Genomic DNA, 27792 nt, shown 5'->3' on the forward strand with positions numbered 1-27792 from the left:
GTTGTGTCCTGCCTCTCCTCTCTGCCCCTACGTTGTGTCCTGCCTCTCCTCTCTGCCCCTGTGTTGTGTCCTGCCTCTTCTCTGCCCCTGCGTTGTGTCCTGCCTCTCCTCTCTGCCCCTGCGTTGTGTCCTGCCTCTCCTCTCTGCCCCTGCGTTGTCCTGCCTCTCCTCTCTGCCCCTGCGTTGTCCTGCCTCACCTCTCCCTCCTTGCGTTGTGTCCTGCCTCTCCTCTCCGCCCCAGCGTTGTCTTGCCTCTCCTCTCTGCCCCTGTGTTGTCTTGCCTCTCCTCTCTTCCCTTGCGTTGTGTCCTGCTTCACCTCTTCCCCGTTTGCGTTGTGTCCTGCCTCACCTGTCCCCCCCCCCTTGCATTGTCCTGCCTCTCCTCTCTGCCCCTGCGTTGTCTTGCCCCTCCTCTTTGCCCCTGCATTGTCTTGCCCCTCCTCTTTGCCCCTGCATTGTCTTGCCTCTCCTCTCTGCCCCTGCGTTGTCCTGCCTCTCCGCCCCTGCGTTGTGTCCTGCCTCACCTCTCTGCGTTGTCCTCCCTCGCCTCTCTGCCCCTGCGTTGTGTCCTGCCTCTCTGCCCCTGCGTTGTGTCCTGCCTCTCTGCCCCTGTGTTGTCCTGCCTCTCTGCCCCTGTGTTGTGTCCTGCCTCTCTGCCCCTGCGTTGTGTCCTGCCTCTCTGCCCCTGCGTTGTGTCCTGCCTCTCCTCTCTGCCCCTGCGTTGTGTCCTGCCTCTCTGCCCCTGCGTTGTGTCCTGCCTCTCTGCCCCTGCGTTGTGTCCTGCCTCTCTGCCCCTGCGTTGTGTCCTGCCTCTCCTCTCTGCCCCTGCGTTGTGTCCTGCCTCTCCTCTCTGCCCCTGCGTTGTAGAAGACCTGGCACATGTTACTTGAGGCACACTGGTGTGGTGGTGTTAAAGACAGGGGCACTGCTTTCATAGTCTTTGGCTCCTAAGGGGGACCCCAATCACCTGCCAGCTCCTTCACAGGAGCGCAACATTTCCATGCTCCCCCCCCCCCATCTGACCAAAGCTTCCATTCCAGACGACAGACCCCGGTGTCTCACAGAAGACCACACAGGCACGCCCCAAACAGGTACGCCCCACCTTCCGTCGGTGCACGCTTTCACCAGGCACACACACCACCAGCCGTCGGTGCACGCTTTCACCAGGCACACACACCACCAGCCGTCGGTGCACGCTTTCACCACGCACACACACCACCAGCCGTCGGTGCATGCTTTCACCAGGCACACACACCACCAGCCATCGGTGAGTGAGCGTGTCTGCAGAGTGCGAGTGACAGCATGAGTGTCAGCAGAGTGAAACACCAACAACATGAATTCAAGGCTGCCGCACAGGGCCCTGCGGACCTCCTCCGGGAACCCCTAGAGGAGGAGTAACAACTACACTCCAGTCCTGCAGGGGTAAGAGTTTGGCAGTAACACGCTGATCTTTTAGTCTCTTTGTCGAAGACACTTCATGTGCTTTGCAGTTTTCAACACCATATTATTGCAGTTAGTCAACCTAGGGAGTAATAGGCCAAGGGTGATCTATAGAGGCGAATAGACACAGCTAGCGCTGAATAACAGTGTTCAATCATGCTAAATAAACTGTGAGAGAAGCCGATCTGTAAAACAGCGCACATAAACCTCAAGAAATTCAGAGGTGACACAAGCTCACTACTGAGACCCCCCCCAACTTCACACAAATGACTTGCTTTGGTGCCACTGAAGTCCAGTGCTTTCACTGGAACGTTACTCTAGACACCTAGAAGACCTCGCACATGTTACTTGAGGGACACTAGTGTGGTGGCACACACACACCACACAAACACACACAACACCACACACACACACAAACACACAATCACACCCACATAAGACTACCCACATAAGACTACACACACCACACACCACCTTTCAGTGCTACTTCTTACATTATTCTTCTGTCTCAACACACACCCATGCAAAGGTCCATGCATATGCAGCAGGCTGCATTCCTTCTTACTTAAAGCAGCGACTGCAGTGTGGAGAGCGAGAGTAGGCTCCTTGTTTTCACAATCCCAGTCAAGCCTCTCACGAGGTGAGGAGATTAGAGCAGCGCCCAGAGATGAGCAGATCATCGCCAGTTGACTCCCTGATGGCATTTACAGCAGATATTTACCGGATCCATTACTTGCCTCCATCATCACCGGAATACAATTCTGCAACTGTGAGTATGGAGGGTGAGCAGTGTGTGGATGTCCAGGGCCAGCAGAGTGTGAGTGTGCAGGAGGAGGAGAGTGTGAGTGTGCTGAGTAAGCAGAGTGTGAATATGCAGGGTGAGCAGTGTGTGAGTATGCAGGGTGATCGGTATGCGAGTGTCCAAGGCCAGCAGTGTGCAGGGTGAGTAGTATGTGGGTGTCCAGGGCCAGCAGTGTGTGTGTGAAGGGTGTGTGAGTATGCAGGGTGAGCAGTATGTGAGTATACAGGGAGATCAGTATGTGAGTATGCAGGGAGATCAGTATGTGAGTATGCAGGGTGATCAGTATGTGAGTATGCAGGGTGATCAGTATGTGAGTATGCAGGGTGATCAGTATGTGATTATGCAGGGTGATCAGTATGTGGATGTCCAGGGCCAGCAGAATTGTGTGAGTGTGCAGGGCCAGCAATTCAGAAAAAAGTGGGGGCATACCATGCAAGAAAGAGGGCACTTTCTCACAGCATTGCATTAGTTTGCATCATAAACTGCATTATTCTTACATTGTAAAGTGCCTTATTCTTGCATTACGAACTGCATAGCCTTGCATTAGGACTACATAGGATCACCTAGAAGTGCTCATTAATACCGCCAGAAATACAAGAGCTGGCTGACCTAATAACTGTCCAGGAGGTATAATACAAATATGCATATGTTGGATTTTTATCGTGTGGTCTCATTGTATATCTTTTTATGTAAGCCTATTCTTGTTTTTATATGAAACTTGTGTGGAGTCTTTTTATGGGGTCACTGGGAGCTTGGTTGCAAATACTTTACACATTTGCCTTGAAGATAAGCCTGGCTGCTCGTGCCAAGCTACCAAGGGAATGAGCAGGGGTTATCTGAGAAGGTGTCCTTCCTTTCCCTGACGTGGAAGCGAGGGTCCCTACTTGGCCTAAGGTGCTTACCTCAGCCAACCAGGGATCCCAGTTCTAACAATATCACAGCGGATTAGGAATATGAGGACTGGAAATCCTCAGAGGCTGGAGAACAGAGTGGAAGAACGAAATACTGCTTTAAATCCAGTCACCAGATCCAGTGTTCTTAAAAAGAGGCACACCAGTAGTCAAAGATGAATTGAATATAGTTTGCACAATATCTAGAAAATGTGTTGATTATTGCATGTGTACCAGCCTCTGAATTTCTGAGTCAGTTGTGGCGGTCTTCAGATTGTTTTATCCCCTGAAGTCAGAGACTTCTTTTTGTAATTTTTAACTGAGGCTCTTACTTATCAGAATCTTTTGACGTCTGCTCGCCAATTGACATGAAAGTAAATGCATGTTGGACGAGGTCATATTGTGTTGCACTTTTTTCCTATACTTTGTGAATAATGTATTGAATACTGTGAGATTGTTAATCAGTTCTCTGAAGCTCAGAAATGTATTGATATGCCAAAAAGGAATTTTTTATTCAAATCCTTTCAGAACCAAGTTTAGGACCATTGTCTTTTGTACCTATATGCACCCAGGTGAACGACCATTATTGGGTAACCCCATTTTTGAAATGGTCATATCTATCTTAGGCTAGGGTATGTTTCTAATTATATTTTGAGGTGGCGGGTTCAAGGTCCTACCACAACACTGCTGTGTCCGAAACCGTTATCGGGTATGACTGGCCAGGTTTCAACCCAAAGCAAGTAGTATTTGTTAGAAATAAATGAATCATTATTCAGGAGTTCATGAGGTGTGGGGATAGATTCAAAGGGGGAAACAGATAATACTCAACCCTGTCATTAAAGCACCACACATTTCATGCAACAATATTGTATCACACAAAATGGAGTGTCCAAGGGGATTACTGCAATCTGCTGTTCTAATGCACACAGTCGTCTTCATTTTCGTTTAGACAGATGTACGAAAAGGAAAATTTCCTTGAATGGAACAATTGTGAACTGTGCATGGTTTCATACCAGCCAATGCATTTATTTTTGTGGCAGACATGAAAGTGGGACATTGTAATGGGTAAAGATATGACACAGTGTATCAACCAGGTAATAGGTGGAGTCTTTTTAACCATAAATGGTGCATCTTCCATTTGCTCTATGCTGAATAGTGTGCATTTTACGATTCTTTCTTTGTTATTGCTTTCTGAGTAAGCGTTAAAGTATATGGTTCAAACGTGGCTGTTTCAACTAGAGGTTTCCTAGGCACAAAACCTGATGTCTATGTTTGTAATGCCAACTTTAATTGTATAATTCCTCTTAGCTGAGCCTGCACATGTTGTAACAAACCCAGGTCTCCTGTTATGAGGTCTAAGTTTGAGGACAGAACGATTTAATGAGTGCACTCTTTTAGAAGGGATGTGTATTCCACTGTAAACTTTACAACTGCTTGCAGATTTTCGTGATCTATTTGTCTAATTATTTCTGCAGTTTCTTTCTCTAAATGTGTGTTCAGTTCGTTATAAATGGCATATATTCTTGTGGTCCCAGAAGTAAGTCAGAAAAATCCATGTTTTCATTAATTAAGGAAAAATGTTCCTTTACAGCTGAAAGAGTGGAATGTTTCAGCCATCGTTGGGATAGCTTATTTACACTATATGTGCTAATGAAAAATTACCTAGCTAACTTAACGGAAAGTTTCAATTATATAAAGGACTCAGAGGCGAGGATTATGCCTTCTTTTTTCACTTTATTCTCATATCAGCGAAAGGTTAACAAAGACTACATTTCCCATGAAATAGGGAAAGGTAGCAAGAAAACATAGCAACATCCAATCACAACAAGGTATCCGTGTCCAATCAGGGGCCCCCATAGCTCAACATAGTCCTTTGCTAGTGTCTCCTCTTTCTCAGCGCAAAGTCAGCATTCCTGCTCTATTCAGACCTCCTGTTTTGATCATCAGAACCTGTCAAATGACAGGTACACATTACACATTTTCTCACTGGTGCAGCTAGGATCAGCTCTCATGTAGACTTCAGATCATCCCCTCCTCAGTGGCACTTCCCTCCACCCCTCAACGCCCAGCCTTATCTTACGGTTCACTTGTGATGTTGCTCCATAACCAGCATCGTGGCTGTGGGGTTGGGGGGGTTTAAAGGGGCACCACACACCTGGTCAAGTGCATCTACTTTCCCTCTCCACCGCGACAATAGCAGTTACAGTACTGTGTTTCTGTGTTCGTTTACTCCACTGGGCCACCCAGCCAGTCTTTGACCCTCCACAGTGTTCGGGAAGGCCCAATCGGCTTTGTCTCGCAGGCCCTGCTTCAACTCTAAGTGCCAGCGGCCCAAGTCCGTACCAGGCACTCTGCCGCCTCTTCGTCGCTCAGTGTCCCATAACAGGCCGCCTCCTTCCTTCACTGCAGTTGATCGGTCAGAAAACTCGTGCCCAGGACACCGCAGGGCCGCGAACTCCGGTCGGGCCCCAGCCGGCATACCCCTCTGCAGCCGCCGCTGAGGGCTCCGATCACGTGCCCCCAGCAGGAGCACCTCCCTGCCAATCATGGACTATCATGCTATGGCCACCCGCGTCAGGGACAGGGTTTCAGGACCCTGACTGCCTCTCCTACAGCCTCCGGTCCGACTGCTGGCATGCCACGGCCTCGCGTTCACAAGGGGCTGGACCAGACTGTGTGCCACGCCCAGCTCTTCGATGCGACAGCTCGCGGCCTCGAATCCCACAGCATTGGATGCCGATTTCTGCACAATCTGACTGCAGCTCAACGTCGTTTTTCGGTTCTCCAGCCTCCGCGGTGGTTACGCGGCCCCTCCACTGCACGGGCGACTGATTAGTAAGCGGATTTGTGGAAGGCGGTCAGGTTTCCTACAGAGCGAGTTCAGTTGGTGGCCATTGCGTTTTGCGGCGAAGCCACGCCCCCTAAAAGCATTTTTATTCCTCATTCACTTTGTGAGCAATAAAGATGCCTTTACATCTTGCTATCTTGTCACGTTTGCTCTGCTGCCAGAGGCAGAGGTCAAGTTTGTCTTCCTACTCGCCAGAAAGGGCGCGTAGGACCTAAAAATAGCTTCTCCTTATTGAATCTGACTTGCAAATGTGAGCAGGCGAGTGGATTTTTCGAGCCCTGAAACACCGCTTATCAGTGCTGCCTCATAATCCTCCTAGCAGCTCGTGAAGCAACAAACAACCATCTGCTTCTTCGTGTATACTGTTGAAACTGGGCACTTCGTGGCTCCTTTCAGATGTGATTTTGTAGCATTTATCTTAACATTCGCGAAGAGTGTTTTATTCTCAAGTTTTACAAAATACTCTGGTTTCCTCCATTTGTTTACAAGAAAAGCGATAGTAGTTTTATTCCTTGTGTGACTTAGGGATTTCCTCCGCTGTAACAATCTCTGAAGGTGAGATACTCTGTAGTTGGTGCAAGAGTTCTTCCCTTCAGATTGTGCTTTCGCTGTTCTTAATAGGCATTTCATTTTACATATAAAACACAACATCAATTCTTTGACTCCTGTATCCTATTTCAAGAGATACCTAGCCACCTCACCAAAGTTTTTGATTCTTTGTCTTTTATTCTCTGAACAAGAACCTTACGATCAGCGTGGCTGAATTTCCAGGTATTTCCTCAGCAGGGATAACTTTTTTCTGCAAGTTTGTGGCTAAAACAACTTTGTTTGTCTTTCACAGCAGACCTTCTAGAGTTGCTTAAGCCCATGCTAAAGGTCCCAAGGGATGAGAGTACATCCACTTTTTGATGGTTCAGCTTCAGTGCTGTCACAATTACTCGACCAGATACTGTTGTGTCTGCTTTCATGATGATTGTCATTCCATTGCTGTGCATGCCATTGCTGTACATAGCCTTCTTTATTCTTGGAAAGGTTAGTGAAGGATTTTAGTTTATTCATTTTCATTGGGTCATGAAATTTCTTAATGGGTGGATTACTCTAAAGTTTGAAGTCTGTATAGCACTGTTCGCCAATTTCATGCGCTTTCATTATGTCAAATTATGTCTTGTGATGCCTTTTTTGCAGAGGAGAGACTGAGATCATGTGGCCTAACAAATGGGGTCATCTAGCTCTGAACCAGACTAACCGCTCTCATAACAGTATTTGCATTGTTTTCAATTCCTTACTTATGTAGGTCTTTTGCCCAAAAAGGTGCTCTGTGTTGAGCCGTCCTATATCTTTTCACAGCACCCGCCTTAAGGTTGAACTTTTGAACTTTGTTGTACCACCCAGAGTCTGTGTGTCTTTGACTGTTACCTCTGTCGTTTTATCGACCGGATTTCACCCAAACGGGAACTTCGGCCACTGAATCACTGAACCTTGGTGAGGTAGAAGTTTGTGAAGCGGGATTGGTCCTGGTACCATGGCCTCGCCTGTAGCCTTGCCTTCTGGCATAGGATTGGGAAGCAAAGCGACTGGCCCCTTGGAAACATCTTCTTTATTGATGTTTAGGTCTTTGTCTAGGAATATGAACGTGTTCATGAACTTCCCAAGTTCTTTGAGAACCTCTCTCCCCCTCCCCACACCCCTCCGTGCCCAGGCACCCACCTTCAAGACTGCTAGATCCCCAAATTTCGGATCCACTTTGATCAGCAATGATCATCTGTGCTCTGTAGTGAGGGCATAGTTAGCATTACCCAAAAAGAGAACCACCCTTGGTGCCCACCCAGACAGACCCTTGGGGGAAAACATGGCACCCGAAACCTTAGTGTCTTCCACCATATTTATAATTATACAGGGCCTCCTCCAATCCCGCCTGGATTTTAATAATGCCCTTTACTTTGGAGCACCAGACTACACCCTACAAAAGCTTCAACGCACCCAAAACTGCGCTGCCCGGGCGTTGCTGGGAGTCCCTCGGAGGACCTCAATAAAAACTGGCCTAAAACCCCTACACTGGCTGCCTGTTAGGGACAGAGTAAAGTTCAAAGCACTCTGCATTGCCCATCAGACATTCTGGAAAATGGGCCCAGATATTAACTGCTCCCTGATCTCCCCATACAAACCCAACAAGACTCTTCGCTCCTCAACGGCATTCCTAGCCAAAATCCCCAGAATCTGCAGAGCCAGAGCAGGAGGACGCTCATTCTCCTGCAATGTATCCAAAACTCTGGAACACCCTCCCCCTGCAGCTGAGAAATAACCCCAACTTAACCAGCTTCCGCAAACAGCTAAAAACCCTTCTTTTTAACAAATAATAACCTTGAGGGCATCATCTGTTTTTTTTAGCGCCTGGACGCCTCAGGGCAGCTGCAGCGCTCTATAAATCTCATTTTCATTTCATTTCATTTCATTTCCATATCTAGGATCTTGGTCAAATGACCTATGGCGTCCAAGACCTTGTCCTGTCTAGTTCGCCAAGACCCATCAATTCCCTTTTTTGGATCCTGAAACTTGGCTGAAAATGTGCCCATCTTGGGATCTATGTTGGGTGTTTTGGCTACCTTACCCTCTAATGTGGGCCTGTTGCATTCCGCTCTGAGACAGCTTTGTGCTACTTTCTCAAAAAACCTGTGTAGGCGATGGGCCACATATTGTACAACCTTGTCGCATGGGACCCCCTCCGCTGATTGTGGATGCAGAATTTGATCGGGGTCTAACATATCTGACTATCGCCCCGATCTCACTGGCTGGGGGAGATGGACGCCAGGGTATAGATGGCCCTGCCTCATCTGATGCATCATCATCCTGCAACTGCAGGGATAGCGGAGCTGGAGTCTCCTGCAGGGGCTCTAGGGTGGGGAGAGGCATTGCAGGGAGACTGCACTATAAAGGCGTGTTGCAGTTGTTCAAAGGCATTCAGGTCAACTGCTGGTATTGGAGGAGGATGGGCCAGGGGTAGGTTTGGCGCAGACTGCAGTCTCTTGCCACACTGTGCAATAAGCTGAGCGAGGCACTCTTCCATCGGGCCCATAGCCTCATCTACTGCGTGGTAGATAGACCTCCATCGCCTGTTACAAAATCGTAATCCCAAGGGAGGTAAGTTAAAGGGTCCTGGTACACATCCCCTGAGGTCTCTGCGGGAATAGCAGGAGCTGCACTTAAACAAGGTAGAGTATTTTAGCAATATATTCTGTTAAATGCTACTAATGCAGCACCCCCCACAGGCATGGAATATGGGCAGACAGGTGGCTGCCCTTTAGGGACTGGGGACGCAGTCAAATGTTTATTTGTGGGCAAAGCCGCACCTGGAGTTGGTTTTGGGCCCTGGGAACTCTTTGCCCTTGGTGTTAAAGGTATGGAAGGGGTTCAGCACCTGGGAGTGTGTTCCCTGATGGGACCTGGTTGATCACTGTAATCAGTACAGACACCTGGGGGCATCAGAAACCGGCAATACCGACCCAACTCAGAAGTCGAAGCGAAATTTTAATACTAATTTACAGCACAGACCCCGTAAACGAGGCGTCTTTCTCCAGGCTTTAGATTCGGTGGCTACTGTGCTCTACGCAAGTGCGATCCTGTCAGATTTGAAGCGGACAGGAATCACGTGTTGCTAGGCAACACCTCTGGCCTGAGAGTGCCACCTGATGGGCGAAGGACTGCACCGCAGCACCAAGTAGATATATGCCGCGAAACACAGCCGTGTCAAGGTCAGCGCTATGCGTTATACATGCGCAGCACCACGTGGAGTTTAAGCGAACTCACAAATACCTAAATCTCAAGAGACCAAAAAATTTGACTTATCTGAGTGCTGCTAGCTGCGAAGAAAGAGGGAGATCAGAGCAGAGAGAGGACTATTACAGGTTCAACTTCATCCTGATTGGCTACCCTATTGACTACAGTTGCATTGTGATTGGTTATGTTTTGAGCAATATTCCCAGTGACTCATGGAACTACTAGTTCGCCTTCAAATGTAAAGTTCAAAAAAGAGAAATAAATAAATGAAGCTGCTATGTTAATAAAGCGGAGAGAGAGGAGCATAATCCTCGCCTCTGGTCCTGACATAGAATTAGGTCTTGTAATCTCTGCAGATACATGGGTCCTTAAACGGATGAGAGCAGCAAACACATCTTTCTGTGACATTTTAAGAAAAGTCCGGCAAACGTTTGATGTGACGCTATATTTCCTGTGAATTACGTACAGCAGTAATTGGTGGTTGTGGACAAAAGAGCACATTAGAACATATATGATGGTCCTATTTCCATGTTCAGCTAAAATTCTATTTGTATGAAAGATGACTGGAATGATTTCACTTGATCTCCTACAATTACTGTACTGTTTTACATGTGATGATGGTGAATTTTCTTTGTTTAGATGAAGCTCTTTGATTACTTTCATGCATGTAGTGGCTAGACGTATGATATTGCAAATGTGGAAATCAGTGTCCGATATCTTTACAGCTATGGTTTACAAAAATGTGGACCACTAACAAACTGAACTTTTTGTTGAAAAGCACATATTTGGTGTGTGGGTTTCTTTGTGCACATAATGCAAAATTGCTCTGTCCTGTAGGGTCTGTAGTGAAGGGAGTGATGTCACTTTGTTGTAGATAGTGTTGATTTGTTATCAGTTTAATTGACATCCTGCAACAGTGCTTCTTAACCTGTTGTCCGGGGACCTCTGTGGGTCTGCAGTGTCTACTCGGGGTTAGAAAAGTAAATATTATCAGATGAATAAAGTATATGTTGACGAATAAGCAAAAAGTACAGTTGAAAATTTTAGAACATCCTGTAAATGTGAAGGAATTTGAAATTTGATGCAAAAAAGTAAATTGGTACCCTCAAATTGTTTTGTGAGAGCAGTGCAAGTGTATCAAACGGAATATAGTATGACGATGAATGGTCTCAATTGAAAAAAAAAACCTAAAAAAAACCTCCAACCATCGTATTAAAATTGTTGTCATTAAATATTTGTTTGCACGTTAAATATTGATGTTTCATTTGTGCATTTGTTTGAATGCTTATTTCTAAATTTTTGTTTTGCATTTTAAATTGGAGAAAATGCTTAGGACAGGGTCCCTGGCTTCCAGTAAGGGCTGCGATGATGGGGAGGGGAGATGGGACAATGGATTCTCATTATTCAGTGGAGGTCTCCGGGCTCCAGTAACGATTAAGTGGCGGCCTACTGAAGTCTAACGTTAAGAATCACTGTCCCAGATGGGTACTGCTCCTCAATAATGGTTATCAGATAGTAACAGAATTGAGGTCGCCATTCACTTGGTAATCCAACAGTGTGAGAAGCCCTGACTCTGCTTATTCTTCACAGCAAATATGATTAGAGGAGAGAAATTGACACAGTGGTATCTTGACCAACTAACCGGATCTGTTTTACCCAGGTTGGCAAACAAGAAACCAAACTGAAACCTGCCTTAAAAGATCACAGCCCCACACAAGGAAGGAATCGGAATTTTGTATTCAGGGAAGTCTTGCTACTGTTGATTGTCTACTGTGCTTGAAGTCTCCGTTCAGGTATGTCGCTGACTAGTATATTCTGCCTTTCTGTCTGAATCTTGCAGTGATAACTATTGCTCCGTAATAGACTTTTTGTGAAGTCTATGAACAGTGTTTCTCACTATCCTATTGCTTTGGGAGTGGAGCCTCATAATGGAGGCGGGGAGCTACTAAACTTTGTGTAGACTGCCAAGTTCATATTCATACTGGTACACTACAAAGAGTACACTTTTTAATGTTCTATATGTTGGGTCTTCCTGATGTCATATAAAATGTGTAATTTAGTTTCTATTGGCATTATAGTAAAACATATATACATGCTGAAAAGACAGATCGACTTGATTTCTAACCCCTTCGATGCTGATGACGAGCTCAGCTCGTCATCAGCCACGGGTGACTTGTGCGGATGACGAGCTGAGCTCGTCATGTATCGCGGTTAATCGAAAACAGCCGCACAGCGCAAAAATCGCCTCAGCAGCGATGCGGTTAATCAGCCCGCGCTCCAATGTCCTACTCATATATACGTTTCTAACATCTATGAAGCTCACACATTGCTAGCAAGAGATCAAAACTGTGTCTTTACAGTATTTACTTTTAATCTACTTGGTGGACTAATTCCCTCATTTCCAGGTGACAAATTTGTAGTTTATAAAATAACCGAAAGCAGCCTACACTTATCTGGCTCTAATTGGGTTCGACAAGCCCGGTGAAGTTGCCTAGACTTTTGTTAATCAAATCAATTGAGTATAACATTAAATCAGGAATCCCACATTCTTGTATAATAGGACCTTCCCGCAAGCCATATCCTAAACTATAAATTAGAAGATGTTTCGAGGGTGTATTGGTGTTTCATCCTTTTTATGGGAGGGGAAGATCACCATATTACAGCTGTAGGGGTCTGCATTTTTTTCTTCGCCATTTACTTCGGATGAATCTGATTACTGTGGGTGGGCAAGATGTGCTTTTCGCTTCCTTTTTTTGACTGGCTGGCATTTAGTCACAAAATATAATTAAATTTTGCTAACCAATGCGTTAATTATTTCATATTGAAGGTATTAAATAGTTACTTCAACAAAAAGGTGTGCTTTTTAAATGTTGGTCACAGAAAGCCTCCAATGGCATTCAACATCACATCCCCTACAAGACTACTGCGTCAAGCTCTCTAAAGCAATTTTTTCTTACCCTACAGCCTTGCAAGGACATTATGAAATAATACCGAAGGTCTCCATTTTAGTCTGATAGCATTCCTGGCTAAATATTTGTTTATTATTGGTACTTTTTTATAGTCACTCAAACGTATGAATTCTTGTGATCTATTTGTGATCACTTCCTGTGCTTTTTTACTTAGCAAGTCAACACCCCCCCACCCCGCTGCTCAGTTGTAAGTTATGAGTTAATTTAGCAAATTATAATACAGATAATCATATGAGCCGTTTTACAAATGATAAAACGTTGCAGTTGAAGCTCTTACACTTAAAGGCAAAGAGGATCAGAAAAGGGGATTGGGACCAAATGTTGGCTTTCTCATGAGACTCCAGCAGATACTAGTTATCTTGCAACGGTAAAGGTATGCAATTTGTACTTAGTAAAAAAGTAAACTTGTCTATCAAGCTGTCCCTCTGTCAGGGGTAACGTTAGATCTTATCTAGATTTGATGATTTTTAATGCCATTTATGTTTTGCTCTTTAGTTATTTGGATGGATATGTAAATATTACTCCTACAAAAGTTTGATGCTCACTTACCTTTTCAGGTTAACCGCTTAAACGCTTGTAAATTTGCTTGGAACAGTAACTTTGATGCATTTTGCTCACTTGATTAGAACTTGGGTGCCTGGAATTTGCGAATATGAGCCAAAAGTTATTTTTAATGCAGTTATTCTTTTACTCCTTTACCTTTTTCTATTCGTTTTCTTTCTTCTCTCTTTTTCTATTTCCAGTTCTTTGCTTGTCTCGTTTTTACTCCAGTATTAGGCAGCAAGCTGCATGTTTTCAGTGGCTTGGGTAAAGTAGATTTTGTTATTCACAATTGGTGTTTTGTTTAAAACTATATTGTACGATTTGATTGTGATGGGGCTCTGCAGTGGTAAGTGTCTTGCTGTGTTCTCCAGACAGGTCTTAGTAGCTTGAAATGCCAATATTGTGAAAGGAAGGAGGCAGAGTAGTGAACTTATTTCGCGATTCTATAATGTTTTAAATAGAGTAGGGGGAAGTTAAAACTAGAGACATGCTTTGTATGAGAAGTGTTAGGGGTGGGCATGCCGACAGGTGGTAAGAATAATTTGTTTGCTCAAAGACTTTTAATAACCAACCTCCGTCCGACCAGCATCTTTGTACTTTGTTAACATGAAGTGTATTGACCCATAACATATTAGATTCCGGATTGCACATAAAGCGTCTTTGAGACACCTGCTACAGAATTTCATGGGGCCCTCATATTTAAGACATAGCAATTAGCCTGATAAGACCTCGCTAAATGCTGTGCTGCTATGCCTGTAAAATTAAACTTTCTGCAAAGTTTTACTAAGCATCTTAGAAAACTTTCTTGTTGTTTTGCATTTCCCCCAAGCACCCAAAGTGTTTTGACAGACCTTATTTGAAAATTGTTGTAAAGTACATATCTATTGTATTTTTCTGTAGGCCTTCAACTTGAGGCAACTCGGTGCTTGTGGCCAAAATGTACTCCCATTGCAGAAGGCTCTAGTGTGGGAAAGCATTCTTTTATGTACAAACTAGCTCACACCTATAAATATCTGTGATTTGGAAGATCCAGAAATAGCTAATCAGTACTAAAAATAAGTTAAGTAAGCTCTCCTTTACATTTAAAAAATAAACTGTTTAGCAAGAGCTACTGACTATTCCTTTGCTGTAATTAATCGTCGGCTTTCCCTATGTAAGGGTGTTATGCATTAACCTGGCTCTCTGATAGTTGGCATGGGTTGCATGTGCTGGAGGATTGTGGATTGATACATCTTGGTATTTTTGTGTTGAAGCGCAGTTTAGCACAGCCACTTGAAGAGCAGTTCAGTTTCAGACAACAGTGGAACACTTTTATCTTACTAGGCAGGATGGTGCAGTTCTAGGGGTGAAAACGAAGCGCTCTCTGCTGTGGGTTACCTACAGATTTATCCTCGGTTCACCGTTGGATGTGGCGGAATCCAATGTGTGCAAGCGTTGAGGAAGTGAACACGTTATGCTTCCTTTAGTGTTGTTTTGACTGAACATTTGCAATAGTATTAAATATTTTTTAATTTTTTTTCCTATTGGAAAACGGCAGGCTCTGCATATCCTGTGGTGACATCTCTGGAATGTAAGTTTTTTTTATTTTTAGATTTTTAAAAAATATTTTACCTGCAACATATAATATTGTAATCATGAATTGCGGAAAGACATTTGTTGACAAACTAAAGAAACTTGGTTATGTCAATGCTGAAAAACTGAATGGTGAAGATTTTGACTGGCTTTTTGAGACAACTGACACAAAGTACTTCCTAGAGTGGTTTTGTGGACATGTTAGTGAGCAACAAGTCTTGTCTGAAGATACTTTGAAATCGTTCACCTCTCTCAAGGAGTCAGGAAAGCATATTTTGGATGAAAATGATCTTGAGGAAGTTTTGAAAACATGTAAAGCTGCTGAATCAAGGCACACTTCTGAAGATGAGGTAGAACTTGAGAAACTTCAGGGAGAACTTCGGTTCTTTCAAAAGATAACAAATATAAAAGTTAATCGATGTAACAAGCTTCAAGTAATGGCTTCAGCCAATAGCCACATGTCATTAAAATTAAGGGATGAAGAGGAAGTGGGAACAACACATCTACAAGCTGTCCAAGAAGCTTTAAGTGCTGAGAACAATAAGATGGATAACGAACTGAAGAAACTAATTGAAGCAGTTGAAACGATGATCTCATTTTTCGCTGCTTCTAGTGTGACTCTTGGATCTGGAGTACCAGCAGTTTTACTATCCCAACTTTCTCTGGAGAGCTACTTGTCCCAAGAAGAACAAAGAACGTCTGCCCTCACTTCATACACAAAAAAGCAATTTTTTGAAGGGATCTCAGAGTTGATTGACAGTTCAAATGAAGAGAACTTTCAACTTCTCGAGTTGGATGAGAGCAGGTCATGCATTCATGATGAAAGCAGTGGGCTATATGAACAGAGAACAAGTGAGATGGCCCGGCTGCAGCTGGCATATATTTGTGCGAAGCAACATTTGGTTCAGCTAAAAGCTAATGACAATAGTCTGGAGGCTGGTCTAGAATGTGCAAAGGAGCAGCTTCTTTCATTAAGAAATAAGGTGAGTCAACATTGTTGTTCAAAAAGACCTTAGTATGTATAACCAAAGTTGCATTCTCTATTTTTTTCTTTTTTAGTACATATGAGTTTCTGCAGCATTATATAACTGTTTTAAAAGTCTAGTCAGTAAAATGCTAAGTAGTTTACATTCAAAATTGCTATTTAGTAAGTTTAAACCTATCCTCACCCTCACTGTGCAGTTATAAAATGTTTATTCTAAGCCATCTCATTTTGCTTCTACCACACACTTACTACAATGTACTATGTTTAGCCTCTCCCCTTTTGTAAATGCTGACCAATGACAAGGTTTTAATTTTTATTACTATAGCAGAATGTGAAGTCTAATTTGGAAAAACACCCTTCATAATATTAATTTGTTCTTGGATTCCTCATGATTCTTCAAGTTGAAGGGTTAAATGATGTGTTACTTTATAAAGATGTGCAGCATGCAAAGAAATCCAGTACAGTAATGAAATGTACGATAGGTTAGCTTTTATATCAGCCAAAACACCTTATCCAATATCATCACAATGTTATTAAACATTATCCAGAGAAGTTTTAATGGCAGATATTTAAGCATTATGATATGAATTGTGATAGTTCTGATATGCCATGTTGATTCAAAATAGTGTCACTTTAGCTGAGGTATATTGTGCCCAATCTTTACCATTTTGTTAAATCCTAGGGGCTTCACCTGTTTTGGTTGTTCTATTTAGAACTGCTCTCAGGTAAAACATATTGACACTACGTTTCTTACTACAGACAAATGAAAAAGAAGAAATCATTGAGGCTAGAAATGCTAGCTTGGAAAATGAACTCCTGCAACTGAGAAATCAAGTGAAACGCATACAAATTGAAACTCTTCCTGATTTGGTTAAAGAAAATGCACAGCTCTTAAATATGCCAATTGTAAAAGGGGATTTTGATCTTCAGATTGCACGGCAAGATTATTATACATCTAGGCAAGATTTGGTGTGCAGCCAGTTGATGAAGCAAAAATCCTCTTTCGAGCTGCTTCATCTAGCTTATGAAATTGAGTTGCGAAAACACAGGGATATTCACCGCCAACTGGAGACAGTCCTTGAAAATTTGAAGCAATGCAGCAAGTCATTGTATCAAAGTCTGGAAATGCTGAAAGACCCAACCATCTCTCGGTTTTCGAAAGCTAAACACTCCATTGACTCCAAAGATGGCACTTCTACTGGGTATGTATTGCTTTGGATGGACATTGAACCCTCACCCCATGTTGAATATTATCATTATCAAGCACAGCTTTGTACTTCTGACACGTTTTAAACTCGTGCTTAGTTTCAATCGCTTTTCTTTTTATCTCTCACACTTCCATTTAGTAACCAATTTGCATCATATTTAAGAAAAAAAAAGTTGTACTCCAAGGTCCATTGACTTAAAATAATATATTTGGTTTATTTATTGCTTTGTCTTAGTTGTTTTAATGGCTATGAAATATTAGTCTCTCTCTTGGGATTTTCATTGATAATAAGCACTGAATAGTCTCGCCCATGTGCAGGGATCCCGGAGCACTTCTTTAAAATACATCTTCTTTAAAACACATCTTCTTAAGTGTAGGTCTTTGCCTTACTTCAGAAAGGTGAAGACTAGGACCTCATTTGTTAAAAATATTTTGCAGCCTATAAAGACTGTTGCTCACTTACTTTCATTTATATTTGAATAAAGACTAAAATATCATTAAAAAAACTCCGAAAAGGCTCTGGGAGCGGAGTAACGTTCTTATAAATGTCCTTCACACATATATAGCTGTATCCTATAGTGTTTACGAGAGCAGCCGCAATTCCCTTCGACTTCACATGAGGCAAGAGATATAGATATACTTCCTCAATTTCCCATAACTGCTGGGATCTGCGTTGCACCAAGGCGAGGGTGTGTCGGTTCAGCTGAGTCTGGCATAAATTGGCGCTACATCCCTTCCACCTCCTGCTTCTATAAAAACAAGTACTGACACCGCTTGAGTCTTATTAATCATTTTTATTTATTCAGATCTCTGGCGTTACGCGTTTTGGCAGTCTCCACTGCCTTGCTCACACAATATGGACACAATTTTTACACCCTTATATACACGTAACCACGCTGTGCATAAAGTGATGCATAGACATAGTAAACACACGGTTGAATATTTTTCTGTTAAAATATTTTTCCGTGCCTGCCTAGTGAAATGTTATTTTTCTAGCCTCTTATTTTATTATTTCTTTCTTTTCTTTCTAATAAATGTAATCCTCTTATCACTTCAAAGTGCAAGAACTATGAAAGTGCAAAATTAGATCCTTCATTATACAAAGGTGCATAAATGCGAACTAGAGATTAATTACATAAAAAGTTAACCTCTTTTAAAATATGATGGAATAGATCAGCATTAGTTTAAATGAATCTTAACAGTCTATCAGTAATAAAAACGAAGTCCAAGTCAGTACAAGGACCACAATCTTTCTACGTCCCAAGTGGGATGCATTCATTAAAAGAGTTAAGTTGGGGCAAGTCCTCCCCCAGTGGGATTTTGAATTGCACTTCCCTGCCCTCTTCTAACGTAGCTCACCTCAAGGGGAATACATTTCTTGGGCAAATTTCCACCATGACTCTACCTCTTCTATTACTGTTGTTATAAATACATAATACCAATTTTCTAATCGGTTAATAAACACTCCTATATCTATCAAATGTCATTAAATAAGCCGAACGAAATGTACACATAATCACAGTATAGCACATAAACACTCACTCTAACCATAAATTGCAAAACCAGGGCATACTGTGTCTGAAACTAAATTGTACTAGTAGATTCATCCATCTAAAGCTGATCTTCTACAGAACAGGGAAGATTGATCACAGTCTTAAATGTTAAATTCATAGATGAACGTATAAATCTTTATCCAAATTCAATCAGTTTGGAATCTTTGTATTAAGGATGACGATATATTTGGACTCCAACTGCCTCAATCTTCTCTTTTATCTCTCCTCTTACCTTTAGGAAATACAGTAATTCACTACATCTTTCACTGTGGGATTCATGCAAATGTGGAGCAAGTGGATAACCTCTGTCTTCATCTTTTACCCCTTTCAAATGCTGCTGAATCCTCACATGCACCATATGTATGGTGCTCCCTCCATACATCTTAGGGCAGGGGCACTGTAATATGTAGACTACATGATCACTCCTGCAATTAAATGGGTTGGGGTTCTTGAGCAGAGTTTTCAATAATGGTGATGGGACTTTTATATTCAGTCAGCTTTTTTCCAGGTTTCTCATGTCAAAACTGTGCCATTCCAGGCCTCTTATTAAAACACGAAAGATGCCAAGGTTCGTTTCCAAGCAGTGTTTATTGATAACCCAATGCATTTCGGGCGGAATACGCCCTTCGTCAGGGTACACTGTAAGGTAACAATGAAACTATTACTATGGTACATAACTGAGTGTTATAATTTCATTCAAAAAGTACACTAATACATTTAAAACAATAATACATTACAAAACCTATACATATCAAATTCATTTTCTGTATTGTACCTTAAAGAATATATCAACAACGACCCAAGTCTATCAGTGTTACACTGTTGCCTCTACATGTAAAAACGCTATGCTTGCTGCAGAACAGATTCCATGTATATTACTTAATTTAACTCCTCGTGTTTTTCCCATCCTATTGCTGTTGCTAGAAACCAAGTAGATTGCCCAACTGTTTCGATATAGCACAATAAACCCTCCTTATTCCTTCACATCCCTCCGCATTTCAGTCTCCGTGACCTATCGATGTTACCCCTCTTTGCCTCCTCTCTCCTTACATTATCCCAAAGCTTTTTGTGGGCCTCCGGTTATTTTATACAATGTGCATCTCGCCTTTTCCCTCGAATACCGTTCTCCACTGTCTCCATCTAAATAACCCCGCTACAATACCCTCAATTACATGCTCCATTTGGTGACCCAACCCTGCTGGAATCTATTGCTAACTGCCATACCTACTACAGACGTGGTAAACTTGCTGCGTTCTCCCGTTACACCAGCAGAATCTAACCGCTTTTTTTCTTTCCGCATTTAAATCATACTCAGGTGACCTACTGCACTCTGATTGGTATTCCAATCTAAATCTGCTGGAAGTGGAGCATATAATTGAGGGTATTTTAGCGGGGTTATATAGATGGAGCCAGTGGAGAACGGTATTCGAGGGAAAGGGTGAGATGCACATTGTATAAAATAACCGGAGGTCCACAAAAAGCTTTGGGATAATGTAAGGAGAGAGGAGGTTAAGAGGGGTAACATCGATAGAAGGTCACAGAGACTGAAGTGCGGAGGGATGTGAAGGAATAAGGAGGGTTTATTGTGGGTAAATAGAAACAGTTGGGCAATCTACTTGGTTTCTAGCAACAGCAATAGGAAGGGAAAAACACGAGGAGTTAAATTAAGTAATATACATGGAATCTGTTCTGCAGCAAGCATAGCGTTTATACATGTAGAGGCAACAGTGTAATAATAATATAGCCATTTCTAGAGCGCCTGGTTACGCTAAAACAGTGTGTACCCGCGCTATAAATTGCTGTAAGACCCTAGAAGGCAGAAGACCGGAGGGAGGGGGAAAATTAAGCTAGAAACACTAGTTGTAGTTGACAGGGAAAAGATGGGTTTTAAGTTTTGAACGGAATCTTGTTTCTGAGGGCTCCATACGAAGATCTATGGGCAGTTCGTTCCAGTGTTTACTTGCCAAAAACCTAAAGGAACGGCTTCCCATCCTGGCCTTGCGAATGCGAGGGAGTTTAAACAGCATTGCTCCGGCCGATCTCAGGTTCCACTGATAGACTTGGGTCGTTGTTGATATATTCTTTAAGGTACAATACAGAAAATGAATTTGACATGTATAGGTTTTGTAATGTATTATTGTTTTTAATGTATTAGTGTACTTTTTGAATGAAATTATAACACTGTTATGTACCATAGTAATAGTTTCATTGTTACCTTACAGTGTCCCATGACGAAGGGCGTATTCTGCCCGAAATGCATTGGGCTATCAATAAACACTGCTTGGAAACGTACCTTGGCATCTTTCGTGTTTTAACAAGAGGCCTGGAATGGCACAGTTTTGACATGAGAAACCTGGAAAAAAGCTGAATGAAACCCGCATGTAGAGCGTTGTACATATATAGGAGAAAACATAAGTGAAACTTTTGATTAATTTGATAATATGGATGAACTGATGGATGAATAATGGAATGAATTGGCCAAAATGGCATCGATAGCTGTGCAATTGGTTTGGGGCGTAAACTCGCCTCACCCTTTGACATTGTCACTATAAGTGCCACCAGGGCAGGGCACTTTACCAATGCTGCACGCATTTTCGCATAAAGGTTTGGATTAGTTTGAGAAAATTGAAAAAGGTGTGCACCCTGATCAATTTCACTGTTTACTTTTATATTCAGGCCATGTTTACATGATGACATTTTTGGAACCCGGCATTACCTCGGAGCCAGGTGTCAGATTGTTGTGTCTGGACTATTGATTACCAATTTCTGGCGCAAAGACTTTCCACGTCTGAACACGAAGGAGCCTTTTTGGGAACCACATGGCCAATCATAGGATCACTCTTAATAAGGTTCCAATGCCTAGTTAGAATATCTCTCAATTTCTGGTGATGTGTGGTACCCTGTGATCATCCTTAGATCATTTTTGTCACCTGATTATTATATATTTTTTCTTGCTCCATTTTGTGCAGATTCCCTTGACACCCTCTTTGCTTTACTTTTTGCTTGACTTAATACCAGAGTACTATACCCTCTTTCAGCAGATCTGTTCTGAAGGTCTATCTGTGCCTCCCTCTATATAGTTTATTCACTGCAATTCCTCTTCATTCGAAGATATTCAGCGTATGGAATGCTTTGTTTTAATTTACTCAGATTGAAACCTTTTGAGTGCAGAATGCATTTTTCTGCGGTTGGCTTCGTGTGTTTGTGTGTATTTTATTGATTTTTACAAACGCAACCAAACCAAGAATGTATTTCTCTGTGGTACTAATATTGGAGCTAAAATTCAGATTTAAATTCAGTTTTTGTACAAATGCCTCCGCAGATTCAGGGGTTTCATTCCAAAGAATAAATAGATTGTCGATAAAACTTGTACAAAGGACCATGTTCTCCACCCACTCTGTGGCATACTGCATCCTGATCACTTGCTCCTCCCACCAGCCCGTATGTAAATTGGCATAACTGGATGTGAAGCAGGTTCTAGTTAACATTTACACTAGCATGGAGCCCTCTCTTAAAAATGGATACGGAGAGATTTTTGAATTCTTGCAATACATTTAAATGTATTCTCACATCCATCAAGGGCACCGTCTCTGTTCGGTATACCTCTATATCTTAATATTTGTATAATGAGACTACCATTTCCAGTACAAAGTACTTCCTTTTGGCCTCAAATCATCTTCCAGAACTTTTTCAAAGTGCATGGCAGTGACTGTCCATGTTTCGGGAAACTTTGAACATTCGTTTATCCCTATCTAGGTGACTGGCTTTATCAAGTCACTGTGTCTACTCTGTCGAAGGGTCCACACATCAATCGCCAAAAATCGACCTCACCAGTTCAGTCTCTTTATTATCTAGCTGCAAATAACGACTCCATAAAGGCAAAAGTAAATACTTCAGAGGCGTCTTTTATCTCGCTGGTGGAGACCGGGACGGATGGTAGGAGCCCGCCGGAGACTGCTGAGGATCGCGCACACGTCTGGGACGCCTTCGCCTGGTGTCCCCCCCCACCTCCACCGGGCTGCTGCGGGACACTGTTGGTCCAAGACTTTAGGCACCCCCATCTGCATTGGATGGTGCCCGGGCGGAGCGGCTGGAGCACCGGGACATACAGGGCGTGCTGGGTCCTGCGATCACCCCCATCTCCACCGGGCTGGCTCTGGCTCTGGACTCAGGCGGTGACCGAGACGGATGGACGGAGCCTGCCGGAGCCTGCTGAGGGTCGCACAGACGCCCGGGAGGGTCGCGCATCGCCTGGAGTCCCCCCACCTCCCCCCCTCGACTAGCTGCTGCGGGTTAGTGCGGGACGGACCCCCTTGCCTGGTTACTGCGGGACACCGCTGGCACTGGGATCGAGATCAGGATTAATGTCTGGGTCATTGCTGGACGGACCCCCCCGCCCTCGGCGGGTTGCTGCGGGTCGTTGCTGGTACTGAATGCTGAGGATCGAAGTTGCTTTCTGGGGTTCATGCACCTTGAGGCGCCCTCGCCTGCTGCGGCGATGCCCTAGTGGAGTGACTGAGGCACTGGGACACACTGGGCAGCGCCCCGCCTCACGGAGCCGAGGTGGAGCACGGGGACAGACGGTGTCTCACCGCACGGAGCAGAATAGGAGCCACGAGACAGACTTGGCAGTGTCTCGCTGCACGGAGCGGACTGGTAGTGCCGGTGAGTGCAGTGCAGGGTCTCGCCTCGAGGAGCTTTCTGGGGCTCTCAACTATCCCTGCCCCTTGGCTCTCCCGACTACTGACTGGCTTCCCGCCGGCACTGGGAGTCTGGACCGGGGGGGCGCCGGAGCAGACAGACTTGGCAGAGTCTCGCCTCGAGGAGCTTGCGAGGGCTCACAGCGAGCCTGTCCCCTTAGCTCTCCCGATTCCTCCTGACTGGTAGACCGCCTGCACTGGGGACCAGGACCCTGGGGATCGCCGGACCTGTCTGTGCAGTGGCTCGCCTCGGGGAGTTTTTCTGGGGCTCACTGCGTGTAACATTAACCTGGGAACCACGATGCCCTGAAGTTTTTAAGGTACTGGCATGCAAATTATTATTTTATCACCCATGCCGGCTTTTCATTCTCTGCCGGAACTTTTTAAAAACTGCACAGGCTTTCAAACTATCTTCACGGGCATAACGGTCTTTTCCTTCTCCACTCCCCATTGTCTAAAATGGCGGGGGCCATTAACTGCTGCAATAAATCGCCTCCACTGCCCACAGATGACCATGAGGCAGCATACCAACGCGGTCAGGGGTCATCAAAACGGAGATACGGCTCTCTCCTCCCGACCGAGCAACATAGAAGCTGGTCTTCTCCTCCCCATCTAGCAACATAGAAGTTGGACTAACTCGACTGCCCCAGAGTAGAAAGGGAAACCTAACCCTATAAATCCCAACAACAACAGACAAAGGACTACTACTCTTGTCTCCCTATATTCCATTTTGGCGGCCATCTTAGACTAGTCCTCAACTTTGGTGGCCATATTAGACTAGTCATCCTCATTAAACTGCCCATACCTATGGCTATCCCTAATTCCTCATTCTCTTTGCACTTTCTTATCATTCTTAGAGCCCTGTAACGTCACCCACTCACCCTCGCACACCCCCCCTCCCCAACCTACACCTCCTCTACCATCGAACGCATGGGCACTTCACTTTCCTATCATTCTTAGAGCCCTGTAACGTCACCCACTCACACACGCACACCCCCCCTCCCCAACCAACACCCCCTGCCACCAGGGAACGCATGGGCAAGCACACATACAAAATTAACTACCCACCTGAATGCACCAAAAAAAAACGCCAAACGCTTCAAACACAACTTCCTGAAGGCCCACCCTGATACCCCATTTGTGGACACCTACTTCTCACTGATCAATGGAGCCACGAGCACCAACATCATCCTCTACACTTTACGTAGAGCACAATGGAGGAAAGCGTTCCTCTCCATTCACACTGTCCCCACCACCAAAAAATCCGCTCATGGTCTAACGCTCTCTATCACGCCATCCCAAGTTTTCCCAGGCAAGGCCACCATCACCATCTACAACAACAGGATCATCCTACTCCAATCCACAGATAGGAACCTTTTTTTTTTTTAAACACTTTTTATTGTTGCATCAAAAGTATCACAAATGATAAGGTAAGCACACGGACTGGCTTCAACATTCGGCCAATGCCCGTCAGTTATGCAACTTTTCTTTTTTAGATTCCCAGGATTCCACATGAATCAAGTAAAAAAGCGTGAGATTTTTAGCAAAACACATAGTAGGTACATAAGAACTGAAAAAAAAAACAATCCCCGAAACAGCCACCTCCGTGCCCACCTCCCCAGGTCCTTCCCACCCTCTCCTGATGAGTTGTCACCCACTAGTCATATCTCGGTTGCATAATACAGTCAATGACACTGTCACCCCTAGCCACCTCCGTTGGGCCTGTGTCGCCAGGCAGTTCCTCCGAGGGCCCCACTCAGGTTCTCTGTGGCTTCATTCCAGCCCGTGGTATTGTCTCCACTTTGCCCACACTCTCCTAAACTTTTTTGGGCAGCCCCAGGCTTTATAGGTCACTCTCTCTGCCGCCATGTATAAGTCTAGACCTCTCCTCCATTCCTCTAAATCGGGCGGTTCGGCCGCTCCCCAGTATCGTGCAATGTCTCTCTTTGCCACCACCAAAGCCAGCACTAGAAAGATGATCAGGGGGCGGGTCAGGTCCACTTTGGTTGTCAAACCCAATAAAGCCAATCTAGGGTCGCGTGGTAGAGTAGTGTCCAGTATCTCATCCAATTCCACAAATATTTTTTCCCAGTACGCTTGTATGATATTGCAGCCCCAGAGTGTATGATAGAAGTCGCCCTCCTTCTGATGGCATCTAAGGCAAGCTGTGTCCGTGACCTTCCCCATTTTAAGAAGGCGTACCCTGTCGAAGTAGGCTCGGTGTAGCACCTTCAGCTGTATGAGGCGAAGCCTAGACTTAATTGCTACCTCGCGCGGGTGCATAAGAACCATCTCCCAGTCTAGGTCCTCCATGGCCCCGGTGTCTGCCTCCCATTTGGTGCGCAAGTCCTGTAAGGTACCCAGCATATTGTTGGTCAGCGTTCTATATGTAAGGGATACCCCCCCCCCCCCCTATCTGCTCCTGCAGTAACCTACCCTCCAGTGGCGCGTATTCTGGGATGTCTGTCAGAGTGATATTTTGTGCCCTCCATGCATGTCTCAGTTGCGTGTATTTGTAGTACTGCGTGTTATGTAAGTCAAAGTCTTGCTGCAGTGCGTGGAATGTTTTCAGCTCTCCCCTTGTGATCACGTCCCCTACTGTTGAAATGCCGATGTCATTCCAACGTCGGAAGCCTTTCAATTTGTTGAGTTCACCCAGGCATCGACAGTGCCATAGTGGCGTCTGCCGGGTGGGCCGCTTGTCCCATCCCATGCGTTTGGTCGCCCTGTGCCACGCGGTCAGTGTAATCTTTGTGGCCGGCAGAAGTTGCTTCCCTCTGGTCCCTCCGTACAGGTAATATAACACGTTAGTAGTGGACCATTTCGACCTCTCTAGTGCGTATGTAGGGTGATCTATTGCCGCATGGAGCCATTCATTAATCGGAGTGAGATGCTCCGCCCAATAGTATGCTTCTAAGTTGGGAAGGGAAATCCCCCCACTGTACTGGTGGCGCTGCAGTGTGGTTAAGGCCACTCTCGGCTGTTTCCTCAGCCATAGGAATGCACGTAGGTCTGCGTGGATTTTATTCAAAGTTTTAACCGGTAGTGGATAGTATTCGTTTTGCAGGGCATAGAGGAACTTCGGGAGTAGAACCATTTTATATAGCGCTGCGCGGCCCAATAAAGTGAGCGGGAGCTGTCTCCACCGATCCATTTCTGCCTTTGCGCTTGCCATGATTCGGGCCACATTATTATTAAAGGAGCGCGATCTATCTAGTGTTATGTACACTCCCAAATATTGGAAGCCCTCCGTGGTGTGAATGAGGAGTTCTGGCAGGCAATCGCTTCGCTCCAAGCCTTGCGGGTCATATAGAACCGACTTATGCCAATTAATCGTATGGCCTGATCTTGCTCCGAAGTCAGCCAGTTCTTTGAACAGCACCGGGATTGTGGCGTCCGGGTCTGTAACAAACAACAGGACGTCATCGGCATATAGCAAAATTTTCTCCTGGGTATCCTCAGATTCCCCCCATGTAAAGCCTCTAATTCCCTGATTTTGTCGGATCCTAATCGCTAACATTTCTATTGTCAGTGTGAAGAGTAGGGGGACAGTGGGCACCCCTGGCGCGTTCCCCTACCACTGCAGAATTCGCGCGACACCCTGCCATTGACCCACACTCGTGCCCTCGGGGCTGAGTACAAGAGTTGAATCCACTGTAGAAACTTGGGGCCAAAGCCAAACCTCCTCAACGTCTCCATCAAGAAGGGCCAGTGGACCGCATCGAAGGCCTTTTCTGCATCCAAACAGAGGAACCAGTGGAGCTCGCTCCTCTCTCGGACTTCCTGCAGCCAGTTATTCATGCGACGGAGATTCAGTTTAGTTGCCCTGTCCCGGAGAAAACCTGACTGGTCCGCGTGCACCAGGTCCGAGATTACCCCCCGAAGGCGTCTAGCAAGGACAGTGGCCAGAATCTTTGTCTCCATATTGAGGAAAGAAATCGGGTGGTAGGAAGCACAGACGTCCCTAGGTTTGCCCTCCTTGTATATTGGGACAATTGTGGCCAGGGCAAGGTCGGGTGGCAGTCTCGCCGTCTGGAATGCCTCGACAAATAATGTTTTTACATGACGTTGTAACAGGTCAGCCGTCCGTTTGAAGAATTCCGCCGGGAAGCCGTTGGGCCCCGGCGTCTTCCCCGGTTTCAGGGATGCTATGGCCTCTGCTATTTCCTCTAGTGTCATCTCTGCATCTAGATCCGCGACGTCCTCGGGTGACAGGGTCGGGACCTCCATGTCGCCCATATAATAGCGTGCTTCATCCTCGCCACCCAGATTCCTGGCTCGGTAAAGTCCTCATAGTGTGCTGCAAAGGCCTCAGCTATAGCCTCGTCTGTGCATGCAGACCTAGTCTCCGTCAGTGTAATCCTATCTACCCATCTAGCTGTCCTTTCCTTCCTGCTCAGCCACGCCAGAAGTTTACCCGATTTATCCCCTACGTCATATAATCGGTGTAGCGTTGCCAGTGCCTGTGTGCGTGCTTCCCCAGTGACAAGTTCTCTATAGTGTCTTTGT

At 44.8% G+C, this 27792-nt stretch overlaps 1 protein-coding gene across 1 annotated transcript in view; it reads left to right on the forward strand.

Annotated features, from left to right (window-relative positions):
- HAUS3 (HAUS augmin like complex subunit 3) overlaps positions 1-27792 on the forward strand; it is a 117647-nt gene that overhangs the window by 41641 nt on the left and 48214 nt on the right. Inside the window, exons 2-4 of the mRNA XM_086964202.1 lie at positions 11415-11547; positions 14804-15821; positions 16583-17025. Coding sequence (XP_086820328.1) covers positions 14901-15821; positions 16583-17025 — 1364 coding nt within the window. The 5' untranslated portion in view covers positions 11415-11547; positions 14804-14900. The remainder of the gene's footprint in view (positions 1-11414; positions 11548-14803; positions 15822-16582; positions 17026-27792) is intronic.

Source organism: Lissotriton vulgaris, chromosome 3_2, assembly GCF_964263255.1.
Source record: "Lissotriton vulgaris chromosome 3_2, aLisVul1.2, whole genome shotgun sequence".
Lineage (NCBI taxonomy): Eukaryota > Metazoa > Chordata > Amphibia > Caudata > Salamandridae > Lissotriton > Lissotriton vulgaris.